This window comes from Aegilops tauschii, chromosome 3 (genome assembly GCF_002575655.3).
Source record: "Aegilops tauschii subsp. strangulata cultivar AL8/78 chromosome 3, Aet v6.0, whole genome shotgun sequence".
Classification (NCBI taxonomy): Eukaryota; Viridiplantae; Streptophyta; class Magnoliopsida; order Poales; family Poaceae; genus Aegilops; species Aegilops tauschii.
This window is the reverse complement of record NC_053037.3, coordinates 555,139,881-555,161,386: the sequence shown is the minus strand read 5'-3', so window position 1 is coordinate 555,161,386 and position 21,506 is coordinate 555,139,881. Positions and strand designations below refer to the sequence as shown.

General features: G+C 41.5%; 3 protein-coding genes across 6 annotated transcripts; all 3 read left to right on the top strand.

Annotated features, from left to right (window-relative positions):
- On the top strand, positions 1 to 4,913 carry LOC141042510 (uncharacterized). 2 transcript variants are annotated; one of them, XM_073511066.1, is made up of 9 exons: positions 1 to 1,684; positions 2,848 to 2,989; positions 3,060 to 3,149; positions 3,244 to 3,312; positions 3,380 to 3,481; positions 3,598 to 3,687; positions 3,855 to 3,944; positions 4,186 to 4,320; positions 4,410 to 4,913. In XM_073511066.1, exons 2-9 carry the CDS (start codon positions 2,857 to 2,859, stop codon positions 4,598 to 4,600), a joined length of 900 nt encoding a protein of 299 aa, XP_073367167.1. In that variant the 5' UTR covers positions 1 to 1,684; positions 2,848 to 2,856; the 3' UTR covers positions 4,601 to 4,913. The 2 variants fall into 2 exon arrangements, with proteins under 2 accessions (XP_073367167.1, XP_073367168.1); XM_073511067.1 differs by having other exon boundaries at positions 1,348 to 1,684; positions 3,392 to 3,481.
- LOC109769977 (uncharacterized) lies at positions 4,567 to 11,971 on the top strand. 3 transcript variants are annotated; one of them, XR_012205604.1, is made up of 9 exons: positions 4,567 to 4,831; positions 5,111 to 5,683; positions 5,760 to 6,143; positions 6,218 to 6,310; positions 6,380 to 7,306; positions 7,393 to 10,813; positions 10,916 to 10,981; positions 11,143 to 11,199; positions 11,283 to 11,971. XR_012205604.1 is itself a non-coding variant. In XM_020328684.4 (6 exons), exons 1-6 carry the CDS (start codon positions 4,636 to 4,638, stop codon positions 9,243 to 9,245), a joined length of 4,026 nt encoding a protein of 1,341 aa, XP_020184273.3. In that variant the 5' UTR covers positions 4,567 to 4,635; the 3' UTR covers positions 9,246 to 11,971. The 3 variants fall into 3 exon arrangements, 1 of the variants encoding a protein (XP_020184273.3); XR_012205603.1 differs by having other exon boundaries at positions 11,143 to 11,971; XM_020328684.4 differs by having other exon boundaries at positions 7,393 to 11,971.
- On the top strand, positions 9,270 to 10,415 carry LOC109770006 (uncharacterized). Its single transcript, XM_040402781.2, has 2 exons — positions 9,270 to 10,031; positions 10,116 to 10,415. Exons 1-2 carry the CDS (start codon positions 9,270 to 9,272, stop codon positions 10,413 to 10,415), a joined length of 1,062 nt encoding a protein of 353 aa, XP_040258715.2.
- Positions 11,972 to 21,506: the final 9,535 nt, after the last annotated feature.

Below are 21,506 nucleotides of genomic sequence, written 5' to 3'. Positions count from 1 at the left end.
TACGATGGTAATTATTAGCAAACAACCATGGCAAATTTGGTTAACGAATGATGGCAAATTTAGTTAATGAATCATGTCAAATTTTATTCATGATCATGGTAATAATTGACCATGGCAAATTTAGTACATAGATCATGGCAAATTTTAGTTTCTCATTCATTACCCACGGCAAATTTATTTCATTGATCATGGCAATTTTCAGTTTGATGTATTGCCATGGAAAATTTTATTTTTTAATTGCCAAGACGATGGGAAATTTTAGTAAATGACCATGGAAAATTAAGTTTGCGATTCATGGCAAATTTCATTAGCTATGCATGGAAAAAAATCATTAATCATTGTAAATTTAGTAATTGACCATGACAATTTTGAATTTATAGATCATGGCAAAATTTTAGGTCCATGTCTCATGGCAGTGCCAAAATTATTTACTAGTGATAATGTTTTCACTTTTTTCAACACATGTTAATGCAAGGGGTAATATGCATCACGGAAAATTTGAAACAAATGGGAAATTTACACCACTTTTTGGCCACCATTTGGCAAACTTATAGATTTACTTTTGGTATCAATGCGTGTTTTTATGACCATGGCAATTTTTCTTTCTTTTTGCATCTTGTCAAAATTATTTTCTTATGCGACTATGGCAAATTTAGTTTTATGGTCACGGCAATTTTTTCTATGCATCATGGCATTTTTCGGTGTGCAAACCATGGCAATTTTCTTGTGCCCACGATAGTTTATATTTGAACAAATTTCAAAATTTCATACAAACCATGGCAATTTATTTCCTGTTGCACAACAACTTTTTCGATTTTTGTACATCATGGAAGTTTTTGCTCGTTGCCATCCATCATGGCGTTTTTCATTTTATGTAGGTACTGTGTAGTAGCTTCAACAATTATAAAAATTGATGGCAATTTCTAGATTTTTGTGGCATTTTATTGTACAGTTTTTTCTCAGTTTTTTCAATTGGGTTTTCTTCACAGTTTTCGTGTTTTTTCTGCATTTAATTTTTTTGCAAAGGGAATAGTTTGGGCCAGCAGGCCTAACAAAAGGCCCAGCTAACGAGGGATTAGGTGGATAGTTCGGACTGTTGGAACACGGCAACGAACGAAACTGTTCGCTGATACTTCCCTGCCGAACCGAACGACTCGTTCGGATCGATCACCTCACAACCCGAACATTCGGGTGTTATCGGGGTCGTATGTTTAACATTTCAGTCAATATCTCTACTCCTAATGTCTGAGTTGGTTGAATAGTCCCCCCACTTTCGACTGGTTTATTTTCGACAGGTTTTTTTTCAACCGGTTTTTTTTTCAACCGGTTTTTTTCATCAAATTACCCCCACCCCACGCCCACCCACCGAACCCCACCGAGCCGATCACGATCGCCCCCCACGTCGCCCTGACGCCCTGACGCCCAGATCAGATCACGATCGCCCCCCACCTCGCCCTGACGCCCAGATCACGATCGCCGCGCACTCCACAGCGCCGCCGCCGCGGAACGACTCCACAGCGCCGCCGCTGCCGAACGACTCGACCGGGCCGCCGCCGCTGGCAGCTTATAGATCGCGGGGCGCCGCCCGCCGAATGACTCGACTGGGCCGCCGCCGCTGGCAGAATCTAGATCGTGGGGCGCCGCTGTACGTGCGATCGGCGACGCTGTACGGTTTCAACCCCAGGTATAAACACACAGGTTTTCTTTCTTTGTTATGTCTACGTGTACAGAACGTGTTCAAAATAGATGCAGCCATGCCAGACTTCCGTGACCTAAAACGCCTCATTCCGTGACCTAAAATGCCAGACTTCTGTTATGTCTACTTTTAATAGACACTGAAACAGTACAGCATAGTTGCATCAATCATCATATCACAAATTCTTTGGCCGACGATATTTGAGGTTCAGAGCAGTCCGAGTAGTTTTGTAGTTGCATCAATCAGCATAGTTGCATCAATCAGCACAGTTGCACCAATCAACATATCACAAATTGATTTGGAATTAACAACCTGGATCACATGCCCGCGACAGCGCGTTAGTAATGAAACAATTCTCGGATTAGTAATGAAACAATCAGCAAAGTAGAATTGTGTCCCTCCAAACTTGTCAGAATAGCACAACCGCATATGAATCAATGAACACGACAATGGGAAGATAAAGAATAGGTAAGTTCGCATGAAAATATGATACCTTTCTAGATTCTAAACCTGTACAATAGCAAGCTGCGCTTGTGATCTTCGACGGCCTTTATCAGCCTGCAGGAAGATGAACATGACATCTTAGCATCTTGGATTCTTAACATGTATCCAGCAGAGTCAGTTTACAGAAAATGCAAAGTGGCAATGTCTGACAGGTTTGGAGGGACATAATGAAACCTGACGCCCACCAAAAATGTTACCTTTCTAGATTCTAAACCTGTAGAATAGCAAGCTGCGCTTGTGATCTTCGACGGCCTTCATCTGCCTGCAGGAAGATGAACATGACATCTTAGCATCTTGGATTCTTAACATGTATCCAGCAGAGTCAGTTCACAAAAATGCAAATTGGCAATGTCTGACAGGTTTGGAGGGACATAATGAAACCTGACGCCCACCAAATATGTTACCTTTCTAGATTCTAAACCTGTAGAATAGCAAGCTGCGCTTGTGATCTTCGACGGCCTTCATCTGCCTGCAGGAAGATGAACATGACATGTCTTAACATGTATCCAGCAGATTCAGTTCAGAAAAAATGCAAAGTAGCAACGTCTGTTCGACATGTCTTTCTATTTTCATATATATAGCAAGACTCATAAATCTGTAACATCCTGCCCTTATGGACTCAATCTGTTGGACATGTCTTTTTTTAGTAGTTACATATGGGGACTCCACACAGCAAGCCAGCAGAACAGACAACTTCATCACATGTACCTGCAGGTATATGTTCATTACATATGGGGACTCCACACAGCAAGCCAGCGGAACAGACAACTTCATCACATGTACCTGCAGGTATATGTTCACCTATAAATTGTGCTACACAAGTCAAACATATATATGTTCAACTATATATGTGTTGCAGGCCCGATGGAGGGGACAAGTGTTGACGACTCTAACGACATAATTATACCCGTAGCCGATTATGTTGACAAAATTTACCCACGTAGTCCAGGTATAAGGTTTATTTTTATCCTTTTTAGTTGAAAAATCATACCTAACAGACTTGGGCACACCCAATTCTAATGTATCAACATCTTTACTTCTAGGAGTCCATATTACTCCCTCCGAACGGATGATACTTGAGACCGATGGTGATAGCACATATGATACTCCAGGTATATATCAACCTCCTTGTATATGTTGAGCTACATATTTTGGTATGCATGTCAAACACCATCACAGGAGATGTTGCAGGCCCGATGGAGGGGCCAAGTGGTGACGACTCTATACAAGGAGTTATACCTGGAGCCGATGATGTTCACAAGAATTACCCAAGTATTCCAGGTACTAAGGCTGTGCATATATACTGAGATTGCTTTTATGCTTTTTATTATGTGATAAATCAAACCTAACAGACTTGGGCAGAACCGATTCTAATAGATCAAGCGTGTTACTTGTAGGAGTCCATGTTACTCACTCGGACATGACGATACTTGAACAGGCCGATTGTGAAATGACATATGTTCAACAGCCTTCCCATCTGATTTTGGGTACGTATTATGTTGTATAAAGGTTAAGACCAAGTGCCTACAACTTTGCCTTGTTTCTGCGATGATATTATATATACTGAGATTGCTTTTATGCTTTTTATGTGATAAATCAAACCTAACAGACTTGGGCAGAACCGATTCTAATAGATCAAGCGTGTGACTTGTAGGAGTCCATATTACTCACTCGGACAGGACGGTACTTGAACAGGGCGATTGTGAAAGGACATATGTTCATCAACCTTCCCATCTGATTTCAGGTAAGTATTATGTTGTATAAAGGTTAAGACCAAGTGCCTACAACTTTGCCTTGTTTTCGGTTCAATATATTGTTATGTTAACATGATGCAGACAACCCTCCAATCTCATTACTATATAATGTAGATTCGTTGCCAGCTCTCAGTTATCTGACAAAATAACTAGCTAGCATGCAACGTGTCAGTTGGCAAGAGAGGCAGCATAATGTTCCACGCCATCCTCACAGTGATATCACTAATGCAGATCAACCATCCTCTGTGGACCTTGACGAAAAAAGAGAGTTGATAAAAGCTCGGAGGCGAGCTGCTTATAGAAAGAAAAAAGAGGAGGCTACCGTCAAGCAACAAGAGGAAAATCTGTCTGCCCTTACGATATCAGGTAAGAATGCTTTATGGGAAGGCACTGCGATGATATTATATATACTCCCTCCATTCCAGAATATAATTTTAATATCATTTCACATGCAGATATGTTGAATGTGGGTGGGTTACCTCTCGGTGATATCACTAATGTGTGTCAACCAACCACGGTGGACCTTGACGATAAAAAAGAGCAACTAAAGTCTCGGAGAAGAGCTGCTTATCGAAAGAAAAAAGAGGAGCAGCCAGCAAGCAAAAAGTTGAAAAACAGCTTGAGGAAGAACACAAGGGTGACTTAACAGACGAGCAAACTGAGCAGAGAAACGCGCGGAGGATGTTACATGGTGATATGCTAAATGTGGGTGGGTTACCTCTCGGTGATATCACTAATGTGTGTCAACCAACCACGGTGGACCTTGACGATAAAAAAGAGCAACTAAAGTCTCGGAGAAGAGCTGCTTATCGAAAGAAAAAAGAGGAGGCAGCCAGCAAGCAAAAAGATGAAAATCTTTCTGCCCTTTCGATATCAGGTAAGGATGTTTATGTTTCAGCTATAAACTGACCGTATGTATACTTTCTTAGTGAATAATGTAGGCGACATATGTTTCCTCACCCCAACCCCACAAATAATTGACCAAGAATAGAGAATAAAAATAATTGACCAATAGTTGACCACTGTGTTAACATACAATTCCTGATCATTTAGCTATACATCATTGTTTAACCTGACCGTGCATATATATAAAGTAAGCGTTTGTGTAGTACATGAAATATTCTTGGACAATGAAGACCCTAAACCCTACATGCAGATATGGAAAATATTCCCCTGCTACCTCTCGGTGATATCACTAATGGGTGTGAACCATTCTCGGTGGACCTTGACGAGAAAAAAGAGCAAATGAAGGCTCGGAGGAGAGCTGCTTATCGAAAGAAAAAAGAGGAGGCAGCCAGCAAGCAACTAGATGAAAAACAGCTTGAGGAAGAACACAAGGGTGACTTAACAGACGAGCAAACTGAGCAGAGAAACGCGCGGAGGCGAGCAAGTTATCGGGGAAAAGTGGGGGACGGAACGATCAATCTTGAAGAAAAAAATCAGATGTTGCAAGAATGGCGCGTGCAACACCCTAAAACCATGACTGAGGATGAAAGGGGGGAGTCAAGTGCAAAGAGAAAGGCAAAGTATGCTGCAAAGAAATACATGCCATGTGCTGAATCGATCGCAATGCCACGTCCAGATCTAAGTAGCACATTGTCCAACCCTACAACACATTGTCCGACTCTCACACTTTCAGCCCTCACGCAACAATTCGACAGTGAACAAATAGATCATGCTCCTACAGTCAATGCGGCCCCCACATACATTCGCAACACCGAAACCGATGGTACATATCCTATCAACCATCATCTTTCATCATGTAATAATTCATGAGATATAAATAATGATGTATAGTGTTGTAGGTGCATACCTAAGCAGAACCTTCGGTGATGGTGCTGTAGATGGCGACCTGATCAAAGGTACAATAGCGGATAATGGAGTGGACGGGCAAAGTCATGAGTCCAGAGCAACGCCTGGGAGGAGAGAGCGAGCTTGCAAGGGTGGTGTAGTGGCAAAGATGCGTCAACAGAAAATTGTGAAGCAAAAAAAATGTACGCAGGTAGCGCATGGTGAAAGGAATGTTCTACGCGATCGACGTAATGAAAAGTTTGCAGGTAGGGTCATGACCCCAACCGTCAGGTCCATCTCCATTCCGAAAATGAGCTCAACTGGACAACCTACCGTAGTGGAAGCACATGGTGCCTCGACCTCATCTAGCACGCCGGAGTACACGATCAGAAGTGAAGGTAAAACTCCCATCCTTACTCTCCTTGCGTCCCTTGAGACTGAACCCTCATTTATTGGTTCCGCACCTGAGCAGACGACATGGACGCTTACCTGAGTCGTCTCATGAATGATAATGTCAACCCTGATAGCCTCTTTGACGACGAGTATTACCTGTTTGCTGGTGAAGGTATGTACACCCACTTGAGCAACATGCACCCGTTTGAAATATCACACTAATTATAAAAATTGTTTGCAGGCTCAGATCCTGATGACGTGGAACACGACGAATTGGAAGACTCAAGACACAATACCTATGTCGACCATGATCCATTGGACTATGTCTACTCAAACCTCCCAGACCACACACACATCTTGAAGCATGCCGCAAATTGCGATCACTGCAAGGCCAAGAAGTTTGTGTCTGAGGCCCCGGGATTCTGCTGTCGCAGTGGGCAGATCCAGCTGAAGCAACCGGAGCCCGTCCCGGAGCTAATGAGGCTTTGGTCTAGCATGGATTCGGACTCAAGGCATTTTCGGGATAACATACGATTCTTCAACGGCCACTTCTCCTTCACAACCCTCGGCGTCAGCCTTGATGAAAGCTACACAAACATGAAGTCTGGGGTGTACACGTTCCGGGCGCACGGCACCATCTACCACAACGTTCATTCCTTCGGGCCAACATCACGTCCAGATCATCTACAATTGTACTTCTACGACGACGATCCAGGCCTAACCCATCGCAAGGCTGCCACCGAGCAATTAGACCAAGATGTCGTCAAAAAGTTAGTGGACATACTCAGGGAAAACCTGTACTCCCAGCAGTTTAGGAGTTTGGGTGCGCACAGGGACAACCTCGACGATTACAGGATAGACCTCAACACTGACCAGAGACTAGACCAACGGAAGTATAATAGACCTCTGTCATCGGAGGTCGCTGCAATTTGGGTGGAGGGCACTGACCTAGCAAAGAGGTTCGATCGTAGGATTACACTTTGCGGGAATGACAACCAGAGGCACAGTATACATGTGACGGCTGGCTCGTATGACCCTCTCTCTTACCCACTCTTCTACCCCAGGGGGGAGCTCGGTTGGCACCCGAAAGTTCCTAAACGTGATGTCCCTTGGCCGGTTGTGCAACAACCAAGAGGTCGAGGTGATGATGATGATGATGAGGATGCAGGTAAGCCTTATGCATATTCTGTCGTTTAGATGAATTGTATACTTCTCATATGAATCCTAATGTCTGCGTTACTCATCCATGTGCAGAGGGGAATAGCAGGTTATGCGTCTCAGTGAGAGACTACTACTGTTACATGCTCCAGACACGACCTGGGATATTCAATCCCATACTCTGTGGAGCACGATTGCTCCAGCAATGGGGGGTGGACATGTACATCAAGATTGAGAGTTGTAGGTTGAAATGGTACAGGAAGAACCAAACAAAGATCCGTGCCGACCTATATAAAGGAGTTGTTGATGCAATTACATCCGGGGAGACCCGGGCAAGCGCTGTTGGAGTAAGGATAGTGCTACCTGGAACGTACCCACGTGGCGACCGCGACATGAAGCGGAGGCATATGGATGCCATGGCAATTGTCCATACTTACGGGAAGCCTGACATCTTCTTGACCATGACCTGCAACCCTAACTGGGAAGAGATAACGAATGAGTTGTTTCCTGGTCAGACAGCGCAAGACCGACCTGATCTTGTGGCTCGTGTGTTCCATGGCAAGCTAGAGGCTATGAAAGAGATGTTGTTCAAGAAGAATATCCTGGGTGTTGTTGTTGCACATGTATACGTAGTCGAGTTCCAAAAGAGGGGCCTCCCCCACGCACACTTTTTGTTGATCATGGATTCTGCCTATAAGCTTGTCGTTCCAGAGCAGTACGACCGACTCATTTCTGCCGAGCTCCCAGACAAGCAAAAGTATCCTGAACTCCACGCCTTGGTGGTGAAACATATGATGCATGGACCATGCGGTGCTCTCAACCCCAAAAATGTTTGCATGCAACAGAACGAGTGCAAGTGCAGATACCCGCGGTCGTTCAATGAAAACACGGCACAGGGCAAGGACTCATACCCTGTTTATCGTCGTCGAGATAATGGTCGGCAGGCTAAGGTCTGGGGTAAAATGTTGGACAACAGATGGGTTGTGCCGTATAACCCTTACCTGCTGCAGATGTTCAATTGCCACATAAACGTTGAGGTTTGCTCCAGCATAAAGGCCGTCAAATACCTTTACAAGTACATATACAAGGGCCATGATAGGGCTTCTTTCAGCATCGACCAGCCTGACGCTGATGGTAACATTGATGAGATCAAAAGATACATAGACGCGAGGTGGGTTACTCCTCCAGAGGCGATGTGGAGGATATTTGGCTTCCCCTTGTGTGCCAATGACCCGTCTGTCCTACAGTTGCCTCTTCATCTCCCGAATATGCACAGGGTGGCATTCAATGAGCAAGCTGACTTGACCGACGTAGTCGCCTCTGAGAAAGCTTCCAAATCCATGTTGACAGAGTATTTCAAAGCTAACCAAAACCACCCGTGGGCTAGGAATATATTGTACAAGGATTTTCCTGGAAGGTTTACATGGCAGAAGGGTAAGAAGTATTGGAAAGAGTGGGTGGAGCGTTATCAGATAGGTCGAATTGTGTCTGCCAATCCTGCCGAGGGGGAGCGATACTATCTGCGTGTGCTGCTAAACCATGTTGCTGGCAAGACATCCTATGAGGACCTGCTCACCATGGACGGTAGGCTATGCGGGAGCTTTAGAGAGGCTGCTGAAAGGTTGGGACTCATCGAGGCAGATAACACGCTCGACGACTGTCTTACTGAGGCAGAGCAGTGGGCGATGCCATGTTCGCTCAGGAGGCTCTTCGCAACAATTTTGGTGCACTATGAGCCAGGCGACGTGCGTGGTTTATGGGATAGGCACTTCGAGCCTATGTCTGATGACTATCGGCGATCACACACGTGCCCGATTGAGGTGGAACAGATGGTGTTGCTTGACATTAGGGGTATGTTGCAGTCCATGGGCAAAGACATAGCTGCCCACTCGAGGTTCAAGATCCCATTGAGCTGCGACGATGGCGCCTCATGCACCTTCACGAAATAGAGTGGTACCGCCAAGCTACTGAGGATGGCCTCATTGATACTATGGGACGAGGCCACCATGACTAAGCGACAGGCGGTCGAGGCACTTGACAACAGCATGCGCGACATCATGGGAAGACGGGACCGACCCTTTGGAGGAAAAATTGTTGTGTTTGGCGGGGACTTCAGGCAGGTGCTTCCGGTCGTCAGGAGGGGGTCCCGGGGTCAGATAATCGATGCAACCCTTCGAAGTTCACACCTCTGGAAGGGTATGCGCCAGCTATGGCTCGTCACCAACATGAGGGCTCATAATGACACCTGGTTTGCGGATTACTTGCTAAGGGTAGGCAATGGCACTGAGGAAGTTGACGATCAAGGAAACATACGACTCCCTGAAGATATTTGTGTGCCGTCTACAGGCGAGGGTGATGACCTGGAGAAGTTGATTGACCATGTGTTTCCCAGACTAGATGACAACATGTCCGATCCGAATTACATGACTTCACGCGCAATCCTCTCCACCACGAACGACAACGTCGACAAGATAAACATACGCATGGTAGAGCGTTTTCGGGGAGAAGAAGTAATCTACCATAGCTTTGACAGTGCAGAAGACGACCCGTATGGCTACTACGCTCCCGAGTTCCTAAATGGATTGACTCCCAACGGTCTGCCTCCGCATGCACTCAAACTGAAGCTCAACTGCCCCGTCATACTTCTGAGGAACATTGATCCGGCTAATGGTCTGTGTAACGGGACGAGGCTTGTGGTGCGAGGTTTCGAGAGGAACGCCATCGACGCAGAAATCGTGATCGGACAACACGCAGGTAGGAGGGTATAACTTCCTCGAATACCCCTATGCCCGTCTGACAATGACATGTTTCCATTCAAGTTCAAGAGGAAGAAATTTCCTGTAAGGCTTAGCTTTGCTATGACGATTAACAAGGCTCAAGGCCAGACGATTCCGATTGTTGGCGTGTACCTACCTAATCCTGTGTTCTCTCATGGTCAACTCTATGTCGCACTGTCTCGAGCCACCGCAAAGAGAAACATAAAGATCCTCATTGAGAAGGAGAAGGAGAAGGAGAATGCCAAGAAGCAAAGCGGTAAACCTAAGAAGCGAAAAAGACCTGCCTTGTCCTTACAAACCTCGATGAAGAACATCGTCTATAAGGAAGTCCTTACAGGCTGAAGTCCGCTCTTAAGAAGCTGGCGGGTTTTGAATAAGATAAAGGATTTACTCTTTTGCTACAGACAATTTGGTGCTCTTCCGTGTTCTTGTACAAATATTTATCTTTCGATGTTAGCAACTAATTATGTTTATTCAACAAGTCAAATATTAATAATATTGCCTCGGATTTGTGACTTTGCAAGTTGCCAATTAATAATATTAATAATATTGCCTCGTAATCTTGTTCTTGTGCTCGATGGGACAAGGAAAGCAACCACTTGTTCCTATGCAGACTTCTTTGGTGTACATGATGAGTTTTGGATAGAGGGTTCCGACATTATCAGATCCTTATTCTTCTGCTACAGGGCACCACCAAATGGGTGCAAGCATTAATCAATATTCTTCTGCTACAGATATGGGTCAGATTTCCTTGTTATTGCCTGGAAATATTCTCGGTATAAGATCGTTTTGACCTGTGCCAAATGGGTTATAAATTAATTAACAAGGAGTTGGCCTTGCAGATACAAACTACTAATTTTTTGGCGAACTCTTCATATGAAGTGTCCATATATAATGGCATGTACCAAGTAGGAATCCTCTCTCGGATATATTTCTCTTCCTTATGTACCCCCTCTGTAAAGAAATATAAAAGCATTTAGATAACTACTTTAGTGGTCTAAACGCTCTTATATTTCTTTATGGAGGGAGTACTTATTTCTGACAGACATACATGCTCTATTTTTTGAAGGAGAAGATTGTACTTGCAGGATATAAAACCTATTGATTTTTGTCGAGGGACAGTCACGTGAGTGATTGCACTAAAGATACAGAGAAAAACTGACATTTCTTCTTAAATATCGTATTGAAGTTCTATACTCAATACTATAGGGTGTACTGAAGGTCAACGTTGCACTTAGGCCGGTTGGGTTCTGAATATGCAAGAAAAGGAGGAAAAATTAGCAAGGATTACAGATCTTGGTTCAAGAAAAATGCTGACAATATGTTTTGGCGCATAATTAGCTCTGACAGGAAAAATATTGTATCAGAATTGCAGGATTCTTCAATCACCTCATTAGCATATGCCAAAGCCTTGAGGTTACCACTACGAATGAAGCAAAATTGTGAAGATGACTGGGAGAATGATTAGCTTAACTTGGCTAGCTTGTACGTGCTGGTTTCTCTCAGCCAAATGCACCAGCTGACAAATAAATTGCATTGCAAAATAAGTCGGACAAGTACTCAGGCATATAAGGTATGCACCAACAGGCTTCAGGTGAAAGGCCGGAGAGGATCTGGTCTGTGTTGGCCGCACCGAAGTGTGGGAAAAGCTGCATGTAAGGTGGTGGAGAAGGATGTCAACGATGTGGACATTGTCCCTCCGGTGACGCTGGAAGCCGTCCAAGGGTGGAGGAGGTGCGCCTGTGTGACTCAGGTCAACAGTGGGTGCTTGCTTCCTCATGGTTTGTTTATTCGTTTTTTATGCAGTACATATGCAACTTTGTGCTTGTTCAATACTATTGTCTAAAAATACAGAAATTTTTGGTGTCCAGTAATGTGTTGCAATTCTGTTATCTTTCATATTTTAGCATTATTCGAAACTTAATGCTAGCTTCAGAACCGAAAGATCATAATTTGAGTGTATCTAAGTTGCAGGCTGTTGAACTAATGTTCCTTTTTATTGAGAGCTTTTGACATTGGTCATGGGCTTACACAGTTCATCATTTTAACTGCATTGGAAAAAGTGAACATGTTTTCCTTCGTCAAAATAAGGAAAAGACAATCTGGAAGCCGTGTTGGGTACTAGGCAAAGGCAATGCAAATTCAGTGACATGAACATTCTCACGATTGTTTCTTCTTCTTGGTTACAAGGATTCCTGTTTTTACAACTCAAATAAAAATGTACTTTTCTTTGTATGGGTAAGGACCTGTGTTACTTAATATTTGGCCTTAGTCATTTTTACAAAAAACAATACTTTAATAAGTTTTTGGACAAATCCAACTAATATCCTTGGACTGACTTCAAATGTTGTGCTTCGGTAGATTGATAATATGAGCACCCAGGAGGAAGTAAATAGGTTTGGCAGTCGAGATTTTTGCTCTGTAGCTCACTTCAAAGCGGATGGAATGGTTGCAAGGCTAAGGGAAGTCGTTTTTTGTCCATCCACAATTGATTAAGCATATTAAGAAATACTTAGATAATAGGTGTGAGTACTCTATTCATACGATGATTCATTTATTAAAGTTTGGTTAATTTTTTATATTTTTAGTGTTATTAGAATATCTTTTCTATGCATGGGAATTCTTGTTTTTGATGGTGATCAAGGCAGGAAAAGGAATCATGATGGAGATTTAGTGGACGTTAAGAAGAGGCAACACATTGTGTGTAGTGGAGATAATTTGAGAGGTATGAAGAATGAATTGGGAATACAGAAATTCAAGTAGGTAGGAAGTAATGGCATACCAAATGATAAAGAATAGCACCACTGCAGCTCAAAGCTCTGAACTCAATTCACCCTGAAAAACATAGTCATCTGAAGTCAGACTGCATTATAGTCGGATGGGACAAAATCAATTGACTGTCTAAAACCTTCCATAGGGGACATACAAATATTTTGCGGTATATAGGTTCCTATTGACAGTTCAAGAAATGCAAACATATAGCACTATTATGTTAAATAGGTCACCCTAAACCATGCTATAAATTAACCATGGTCATGAGCCCAAGCATAATGACTACCCGTACAAAGCAAAAAATAGTACCTTGGAGATATGTAATGTAAAGTCAAAAATAATAATTATCATGCTTTCCTTTTGTTCCCTGAATCGATATTTTTAGAAAGCAAAATGGAAATACAAGGCACACATCCTTAAGAAAGAGATGGTCATATTCTAATATTAACTCCTGCTCATTGTGGACGGAAGGCTATGTGGTAGAGCCAGCAGCCGACCAAAACACCTGTATTAGGAGGGGATTTGTTACCTCGATGTGTTGATAAGGCAATGGATTGGTCATGTCCCACAGGATCACGCAGTGGACGTAGTCATTGACACATTGGGGAATCGGCTCGGGGTGGCCACTTCGTGGAAATCGATGGCGCGGCAGCACATAGAAATGTTCAGAAAGAAGAAAAATGTTATTATCGACAAAATGAAATGTCGGAATGAAATATATTCAGAGCTCGAATGAAACCCCTTTTCTTTAGATAATCAAAAAGGTCAGAGTAATGGACCACACATGAAAATAACCAGCATAGTTAACTTCTACTATTTCATCTATCCCCAACGTATATATAACAAAACAGTATAGAGAGGTCGGATAGGACTGATATATTAACTTCCACATCAAAGATCTGTGTCAACACACACATCCGATTGACCTTGTCCAACGCCAAAAGAACAGTAAGAAAATTGGGGAATGACAATATAACTGATTTGAACATGCAGGACATTGTTACGTTCCTCACACGCAGAGGAACAGACTAACTGCTGGTCTGATAAAAAAATATTTGATTGTCATGTATATATATATATTTAGCAGCTGGTCTGATAAAAAAAATAGTTCAAGAGTTCAGAAGAATATATATCCACTTGAGAAGTTCCTTGGCAGACGAACTGCCCATGAAGAATATATATCCACTTGAGAGTTATGTTAACTATTTTATTCGGTAATAATATAGTAGGTTATCTTTTTTATCTTGTAATAATATAGTAGGTTCTACTCACCGAATCACAAAATTGATCCCATTAATTAATATTTGATTGTGACCAAATCGGTCGATTTGTTTACCGATTTCGTATTCAGAGCTTCCTAGAAACGCTTATATATAGATCAACCGTTCCAGCGACCTTACCAGACCTCTCCATCCTCCTCTCACATGGCGTCATCCAACAGTTCAATTCACATGCTTCGTTGGCAGGAAGAAGAAAGTGAAGATTTCGGTGAACTGGAAGATCATGACGGCGCTACGCCGATTCGTCCCTTTGGTAAGGGTAACACACCAAAGCCAAAAAGGCTTAGGATGCATAATCACGTCGAGCCTATTAACCTGCCTATTAGTAGTACATATCCCGTTACGACCAAAGCCAAAGACGATAGGAAAGAAGGTTCGGGGGACGGTTGGGGTACTAGCAACGATCAAATTCTGCAGGCAACCAAGGAGAGCAACAAGCTGATGCAAACTCTCATACAAAAGATCAATCAGTTGGAACATATGGTTGTGAAGCACATGCAAACATGCGAGAAGAAGACGGAAATGCCTTGAAAGGAGCAATCATGAGGAGTTATACAATATTCTTTACAGCTTTTATGTTTTATGTTTCAACGCTCCTTAAGAGCATTTTGCATTGTAATCGATTTGGAGTCAAACTATGGAAGTATGAATAAAGAACAGCTATTGTTTCATGCTTGCTTTCTTACTCTCTGTTTTTTATCTTCCCTTTGAGATTTGTCGCCGAACACGCTATTTTTTTCTTTTTCTTATATGAATACGCGGTACAAATGCTGGTATCCGTACTTCCATCGAAATATTCTTTTTATTACAAATGTCATTTACTGCGTTTGTGCTATATTAACTAACTTACGTCACAAAACGCACACGCTTCTCAATTAAGCATGCTGGTTTTGAAAGTGCGGCTGTTACTATACTGTGCATATAGAATCAAATTTAAAAAGAGACGCTAATTAAAAAAAGATCGAAGTTAGCTTTTCACGCGCATACTCAATTGTGCATGCAACCGCGAGCAACGAATCAAGCCATCAAAGACCGACTGAACAAATTATTACTATTGCTAATAACTTTGATTTAAATTTTTGTTATTATTTTAAAATGCCCGTAAAATAGTCGTTGCAAAGTAACACAACGACGTCTCATCACATGTTATAAAATCAAATATGTTGGGATTTTTTTTAAAAACATATAGTATAATAAAAGCTGAGTAAATAATCGATTTTTGAAATTGATTACATGTTGGTAATTAATGGTAATATATTAATTGCGTGACTACACTTACCTTAACGCACTATCACCTTAATTATTTTGATATATCCAATTATTGCGTTCCTAACTAAAAATCGGAATATATGGGATTCACAGGCGAAAAGGAAACAATGATACTGGTGAGATAATTGACATGATTTCGATCAGATTAAGAATCTGAAATATCTATAAATAATTAATTGATTCAATAAGTTTTAGCAATAAATTTTTTGTTGCCAAAGAACTCTCATAACTTACTATTTATAATAGTTTCGATACTAGAGGTTTTTGATTTTCCCGCCTGTGGGCCCCTTGGACTATATATATAAATGGCACTACCCGTGCCCGTGCGCCTCTCTATCTTTCTTTAACACTTCATCCATTACCTCCCTGACGATGGTGATACCGTACAGCTCGAGGCCCTCGAGGAGGGTGATGGCGAATCCACCGGATCCCATCATGCCTCTGCCTACCATCCCTCCAATGAACAGGCAAGTGTACAGATCTTCATGCACGCTTATCTGACATCACCGTTTGTTTATCCCATCATTTTGTATTATTTTATGTAGGTACCTGAATTTTCAAAGTGTACAGATGGAACATATCTATCAAAGATGTTGGATAATTCGAGCTAAGGTGATGTGGAAGTCCCATATCAGGGTGCATGCAATGGGAAACCCATACTTTCGTTGCATACTTCTGGACCAGGAAGTATGAGATTAGTTATCACTAAATATAGCAACCTTTTTTAATGTATATACACATGTGTTCTAAAGTCGAATTATCTGAATTTTTAAATATTTCTAGGGAACAAAGATTGAAGCAATTGCCTTCAGCAGCCAAGCTTATCGATTCAACGACATTCTGTAGACTGGGCTAACATATGACTTCAGTAACGTCGGGATAAACCCCACGGAAATGCTAGATGGTCACTTCTGGTATCTATGCATGGAGTTTGTCATTGAACTAAATGCTATAACCATGGTTAGGACATCGGTGCACAGTATTGCATCGACAATCTGTCCACCATTTTTCCCACAACTTGGTGCCATATCCTTGCTACGGGACAAAACCATTACCGGTGCAACATCTTTTAGTTTGTTTTTGCATATTTATCGATTTAACATTTTGTCTCACCCAGACTTAATTTTTTCCAGATGTTCTTGGTATTCTTGTCTATGCTGGTAGGATACAACATTGGTGGGATTCAGTATATAGACGGCGGGTCCATTTTGTTGAGATAGGCATCATGAATTTTCGGTAAATTCCAATCAGTACTTGAGGTTTTATATGATTATTAATATTTAATAGTTGCCTACCATCAACATATCTTTATCATTCCAGACGGGAGATACTGTTTATACGCCTAAGTCAAGAGCATGCTGGTCGTCACTTGTACCACTTGCAGAGCACTGAAAATTTGTTCGAGAAAATTGCAGTTACGTACATACAGGTAAACCGGAGGGATAAGTGCATGGAGGCTATGAGGGAGAGCACATTCTTGTTCTCCCCCAACATTAATGATGATGCTCATCATCTTCAAGGTAAGTTATATAAACTATTTCGATTTTTATGGCTTTTTGTTCTTTTCTGTATTACGATGTTATTAGTACTAACAAATTGTTTTTACGTAGATATACACGAAGCCTGCTTAATGACACTTGACGAAACACTATCATACGTCAATGCTGCAGTTGTAGCCAGGAATAATGGACAGTAGATGACTTTGTTTTTCAACACGGCTCAATAAAAAGCTCGTTTCCCTCGGTCCTTTTATCTACATTTGGAATAATAATGTATTCACACAGAACAATCATTTCTGTTAAAGTGTGTTTTCTTTTTGCATGTCAACTCTAAGTGTAGCCATTATGGCAGTATGTATTATTTGTACGCATACTTAATTCGGGATATCTGGTTTTATACAAAGGTTGATTTTTTTCGATTCGTTGAGATTGAACTGTAAATATGTCATGCTTTAGGAACAAAATATTCAACTAAAAAAGGAGAAAGATCTGATACGCCCCCGTCACGTTTTTTTATAATTAGAAAGAATCATCTACGTCTTAAAAACGACTTGATATTTTTGGCAGGCAATAAAAAGCATTAAAAATATATCCGTTTATATATATGCTGCATCGACATCCTAATTGCCAAGACACCTCAGTGAACGATCACTCACGCGTATCGATCAGCGATGGAGCCCATCATTGGAAACAATGCGCCGGCGATCCAGGTTGTGGCAGCGCGCACTTACCAGGAGGTTTCTGTGCCCAGGCCCCTGGATGCCGCTGCCCCCGACCCCAATGAGTCTGCCGTGCAGCTCCACGATGCTGTGGCCGACCCCCAGGAGTATTTGCCCGCACCCGTGCATCTTCTGCCCCCACCAAGGCATTTCGTGGAAGATGCACTCGAATATATATTCGGCTTTATGAACGGCGTTCATGACGAGCAGACACTAGAGTAAGTTATGCTATTGTATGTTTATTTTCTCTAAAGAAATCTCATTAGAACTAGGTCGTACACAGCAGACTCTGTTTGATATAGGAGTATGATATTGCTTGATTTGTTTTTCTTTAGATTAAATCTTACTTTTTGCGGCCAGCAGTACAACTATTTAATATTGTTTTTCAACAGCCAGCAAACTTGGTATAATGGGTGCTACCTAAATTTTCCTGGTCTTAAATTCTAACAAATTAGTATTGTTCTTACAGATAAATTATTATTTAATTTTAGCTTTTGCTAGAAGGTGCTGCAGAAATTTTCATGCTCTATAGTTTCTAGGATCCAATTATGCTCAGGAGCCAAGTGGTAGTCCAGATGCTCATGGTCAAAGACAATCTAGCTGCTGGAAACATCCCTCAGGAGATTACGGCGGCCTTGAGGGTTTTGAACACCTAAATATGCTTCTATGCATGTAGAACCGTCAGGAGTACTTCAATCATCTTGTCATGTTTGGTTATGGATGGAAACTATAATTTTTGCTTTTGGGTTTAGAATATTTAAGAACTATTTGGAGTTTTGGTACTACTACAAGTTGGTTTCGCTGTTATATTTGTTGTTTTGGTAATTTCTGTTTGTCTGACGTCAATGATCATTGAGCCACATTTGATAGTTGTATTAGTCATTATGTATTGATGCTCGTTTCTGATATGTTTAGCGACTCAAGAGGATATGAAATTTTTTCACAGTAAAATCATTACTGTGAGGGGTCATGTCCTTCGGAGATAAATCAGCTTAACCGGTGAGGGGTCGAGCAAATCAGCCGTAAAAACAATCTCACCCACAATCATATCTCCTACCCTACGAGGATTCAACCGCTCCGACGACAAAGCAACTTATTCCGGCGAGGGGGCTAGCTTCTCAAGCTAGAAATCGAGCTTCACATTCCGGTTCCCGATCAGTGTTGCAATCGAGAGAGGATGAGGGAGAGAGGCGCCATGATGCATCAAGGATAGAGGACGAGGGGGAGAGGCGGCATGAGTAGACTATGCACATACCGATCTTTACTGGAAAACCACAATATATCCCTGTGTTTAAGTGGGCCAGGGCAGACCATCTGGGCTATTTCGTCACACTAAAGAAATAAAGCCTAACGCTTGTGACGTAGAGATCTAAATAATTGCTGGCCAAATGCATGATTAGCGCGTAGCGCTTTCCTGATTATTTTTTCAGTGAATTATTTAAGTGAACAAATAAATTCATTAATATTTCATCGTTATTGTGCACGTCGTTAATTTTCTTTTGCTGTAGCTAATCTTGTATCGTATAACTTCATCCATACACGCACTGTTATACGATACGATGTATACTTTCAAGCCAGCAATCGAATGGTCATAAGGCACGTACCTTCAATTGTCACCGATCTTCAAGTTCACAGAGGATCCACATTTCTCTGTCATGCTCAAGATGTTTCTGATATAGCATTGATTATCTTGTATGTGTTCCTGAATATAGTAGCCAAAATTAGTCGCCAAAGTGTTTTCTTATTGACTACATAAAGTACAAGTCTGTCCCAGGATGTTCCGACAATTATTATTCGTTACCAACATTTTTAAATTTAGTTGGTGAGGAAGAAAATTATTATTAAGTTACCCTAAGGGAGTCACATCTTCTTCTAATATAATATAATTCAAAATATGATGTGTTCTGTGTATGAACTTTATCTAAATAGAATAGACATATGGGTAAGTAAAATTAAATTAAAAGAGGCACTAACGAATGATTCATAGGATGAAAAAAAGCAATATGCATCTCAATTGGTGTTATATAAAAAAGAGTAATCTCAAAATTTGTTAGCTGATTTACATCGAATTTTGTATTCCTCCTATTTTTCTGGCACAAGTAAGATTATTATTACGTACTTTGTAAACTCTTTATTGATGGGAAAACATATCAATATGTTTATTAGCTGTGTATATCTTGAAAATATTATGCAGAGATTTTATAGTCAGAAAGAAGCAAATTGGCATTGAATTAATGATAAGTAATTTAATTTTTTGGTAAGTTAATATGTCTGACATCTTTTCTAAATTATTAATAGGTGTGTTTGATATGAAAAGGAAACAGATCCTTGCCATACAGAAATATTAACGGCATGACTGGATCAAGGCATGATCTGATACCCAGATGTCCTCCGCATGGCATACTATATATATGTTAACATTAAAATACTATGCCATCCCTCCTCTCCCTCCTTACTGTCCCTTCGCCCAGACCAGGAGGATGATTTGCGAGGACTACGTTGTGTAAGCAAGAACCATCAAGAATTGGAGTTCCTCTCGGTATGTCAATTTCAGGATCTTTCTCTTATATAATAGCGTGTTATTTATTAGATTAATAGTTTTTATATGTTTAGTTATACCATCAAATCCCAGAGAAAGAACACCATTGCAGATTATATTTAGGCACTTGCATGTATGTAAATAGCTACAAGTAATAGATGAATACACCTGTTAAGTTTTCCTATTGGAAAATATAAAATATTTACAAAATGTTCGAAGAGAGACAATTGTTTGAATTTTTACAATCAAAAACGAATTTTATTTGTAACAGTCATATTCCGAAGAGATGTTTCATGCTGATTCACATGGGTCATAGGGAAGAACAAATATTCTGGATGCTAAAAAACATACATTTTCTGAGTACTGTCAAGTCCACCGAAGTGTTTTGCTGGTATTGTTTTCCTACAGGTTTTTTCAGATAACTACTTCATGGCCAAATAAATTAGCATCTGCTAACTTGGCTTCACCTAAGCAACATGTTGGAAGGATTAATCAGTGTGTGCTAACGGATTCCGGCTTAGTGAAAAAAACCAAAATACTTCACTCCCAAACGCACCCAAACTGGACTTCAACACACATAGCAGTAAATGTACTCCATCATCGTTACACCCTCACATAGCATAGACAAATAATGAAATGGTTATTGATAGTTAACCAGACACGCGAATGTATGAAATCAATGTGAACCGGTCATTTAAGTCGATATTTTGTTCTCACGTACCTGCTCCCATGCCTTTTAACATATTGGTGCTGTAGGAGTTGTAATTGTCGTCCCCTGGCTCCATCTCTCTGCTCTCAGTGCTCGTTCTCAACACCGCATGACACACATCTCGGCTCACACACAGAATTTTTTTGATTAGTTTTATTGATAGGCAGACTGAGAACCTAACAACTGAACCCTCTTCCCAAACGTTGAAGAAAGCAGTTTGCTATTTTTGTTAATTACAAGTCAGATCAAAATATAATGTTTAATCCAACTGAAAAATAGCAATCACTGGAATATTAGCATAGTAGCAGGTGAGTGAGGAGAGGGAGAGGGACGTGCTACCTGCTGGGAGCAATGCGTCGTGGTGGCCAGGCTGGACTCGTCGAGCTCGGGACCCTTGATCGCTCGCCTTGGAAGAAGAGGAGCGGAGGGCTTGGTGGCTATGTGCGCCCATCCTCCTCAGTCCAGGGGCTACAAAGTGCCCTCCTGCCGACGTCGCTGTCTCGTCCGCGCCATGGGCGATCTGAACCATATTACATATAGCTTTAGTCTGAGAGCAGAGGCGGCTTTAAACATTAGCATGCCATGGGCAGGTGTAAACAACCATAGAGCAGAATTATGGCCATGAGAGCAGTAATAAGCCAAACAA

Coding starts and splice junctions, on each gene's coding strand:
- LOC109770006 (XM_040402781.2), top strand. CDS start 9,270: ATGGCCTCATTGATACTATGGGACGAGGCCACCATGACTAAGCGACAG. Junction 10,032..10,115: donor ACGCCATCGACGCAGAAATC/GTGATCGGACAA, acceptor TTTCCATTCAAG/TTCAAGAGGAAGAAATTTCC.
- LOC109769977 (XM_020328684.4), top strand. CDS start 4,636: ATGTTACATGGTGATATGCTAAATGTGGGTGGGTTACCTCTCGGTGAT. Junction 6,144..6,217: donor GTACACGATCAGAAGTGAAG/GTAAAACTCCCA, acceptor GCACCTGAGCAG/ACGACATGGACGCTTACCTG. Junction 7,307..7,392: donor TGATGATGATGAGGATGCAG/GTAAGCCTTATG, acceptor ATCCATGTGCAG/AGGGGAATAGCAGGTTATGC.
- LOC141042510 (XM_073511066.1), top strand. CDS start 2,857: ATGGGGACTCCACACAGCAAGCCAGCAGAACAGACAACTTCATCACAT. Junction 3,313..3,379: donor TAGCACATATGATACTCCAG/GTATATATCAAC, acceptor ACACCATCACAG/GAGATGTTGCAGGCCCGATG. Junction 4,321..4,409: donor GTCTGCCCTTACGATATCAG/GTAAGAATGCTT, acceptor TTTCACATGCAG/ATATGTTGAATGTGGGTGGG.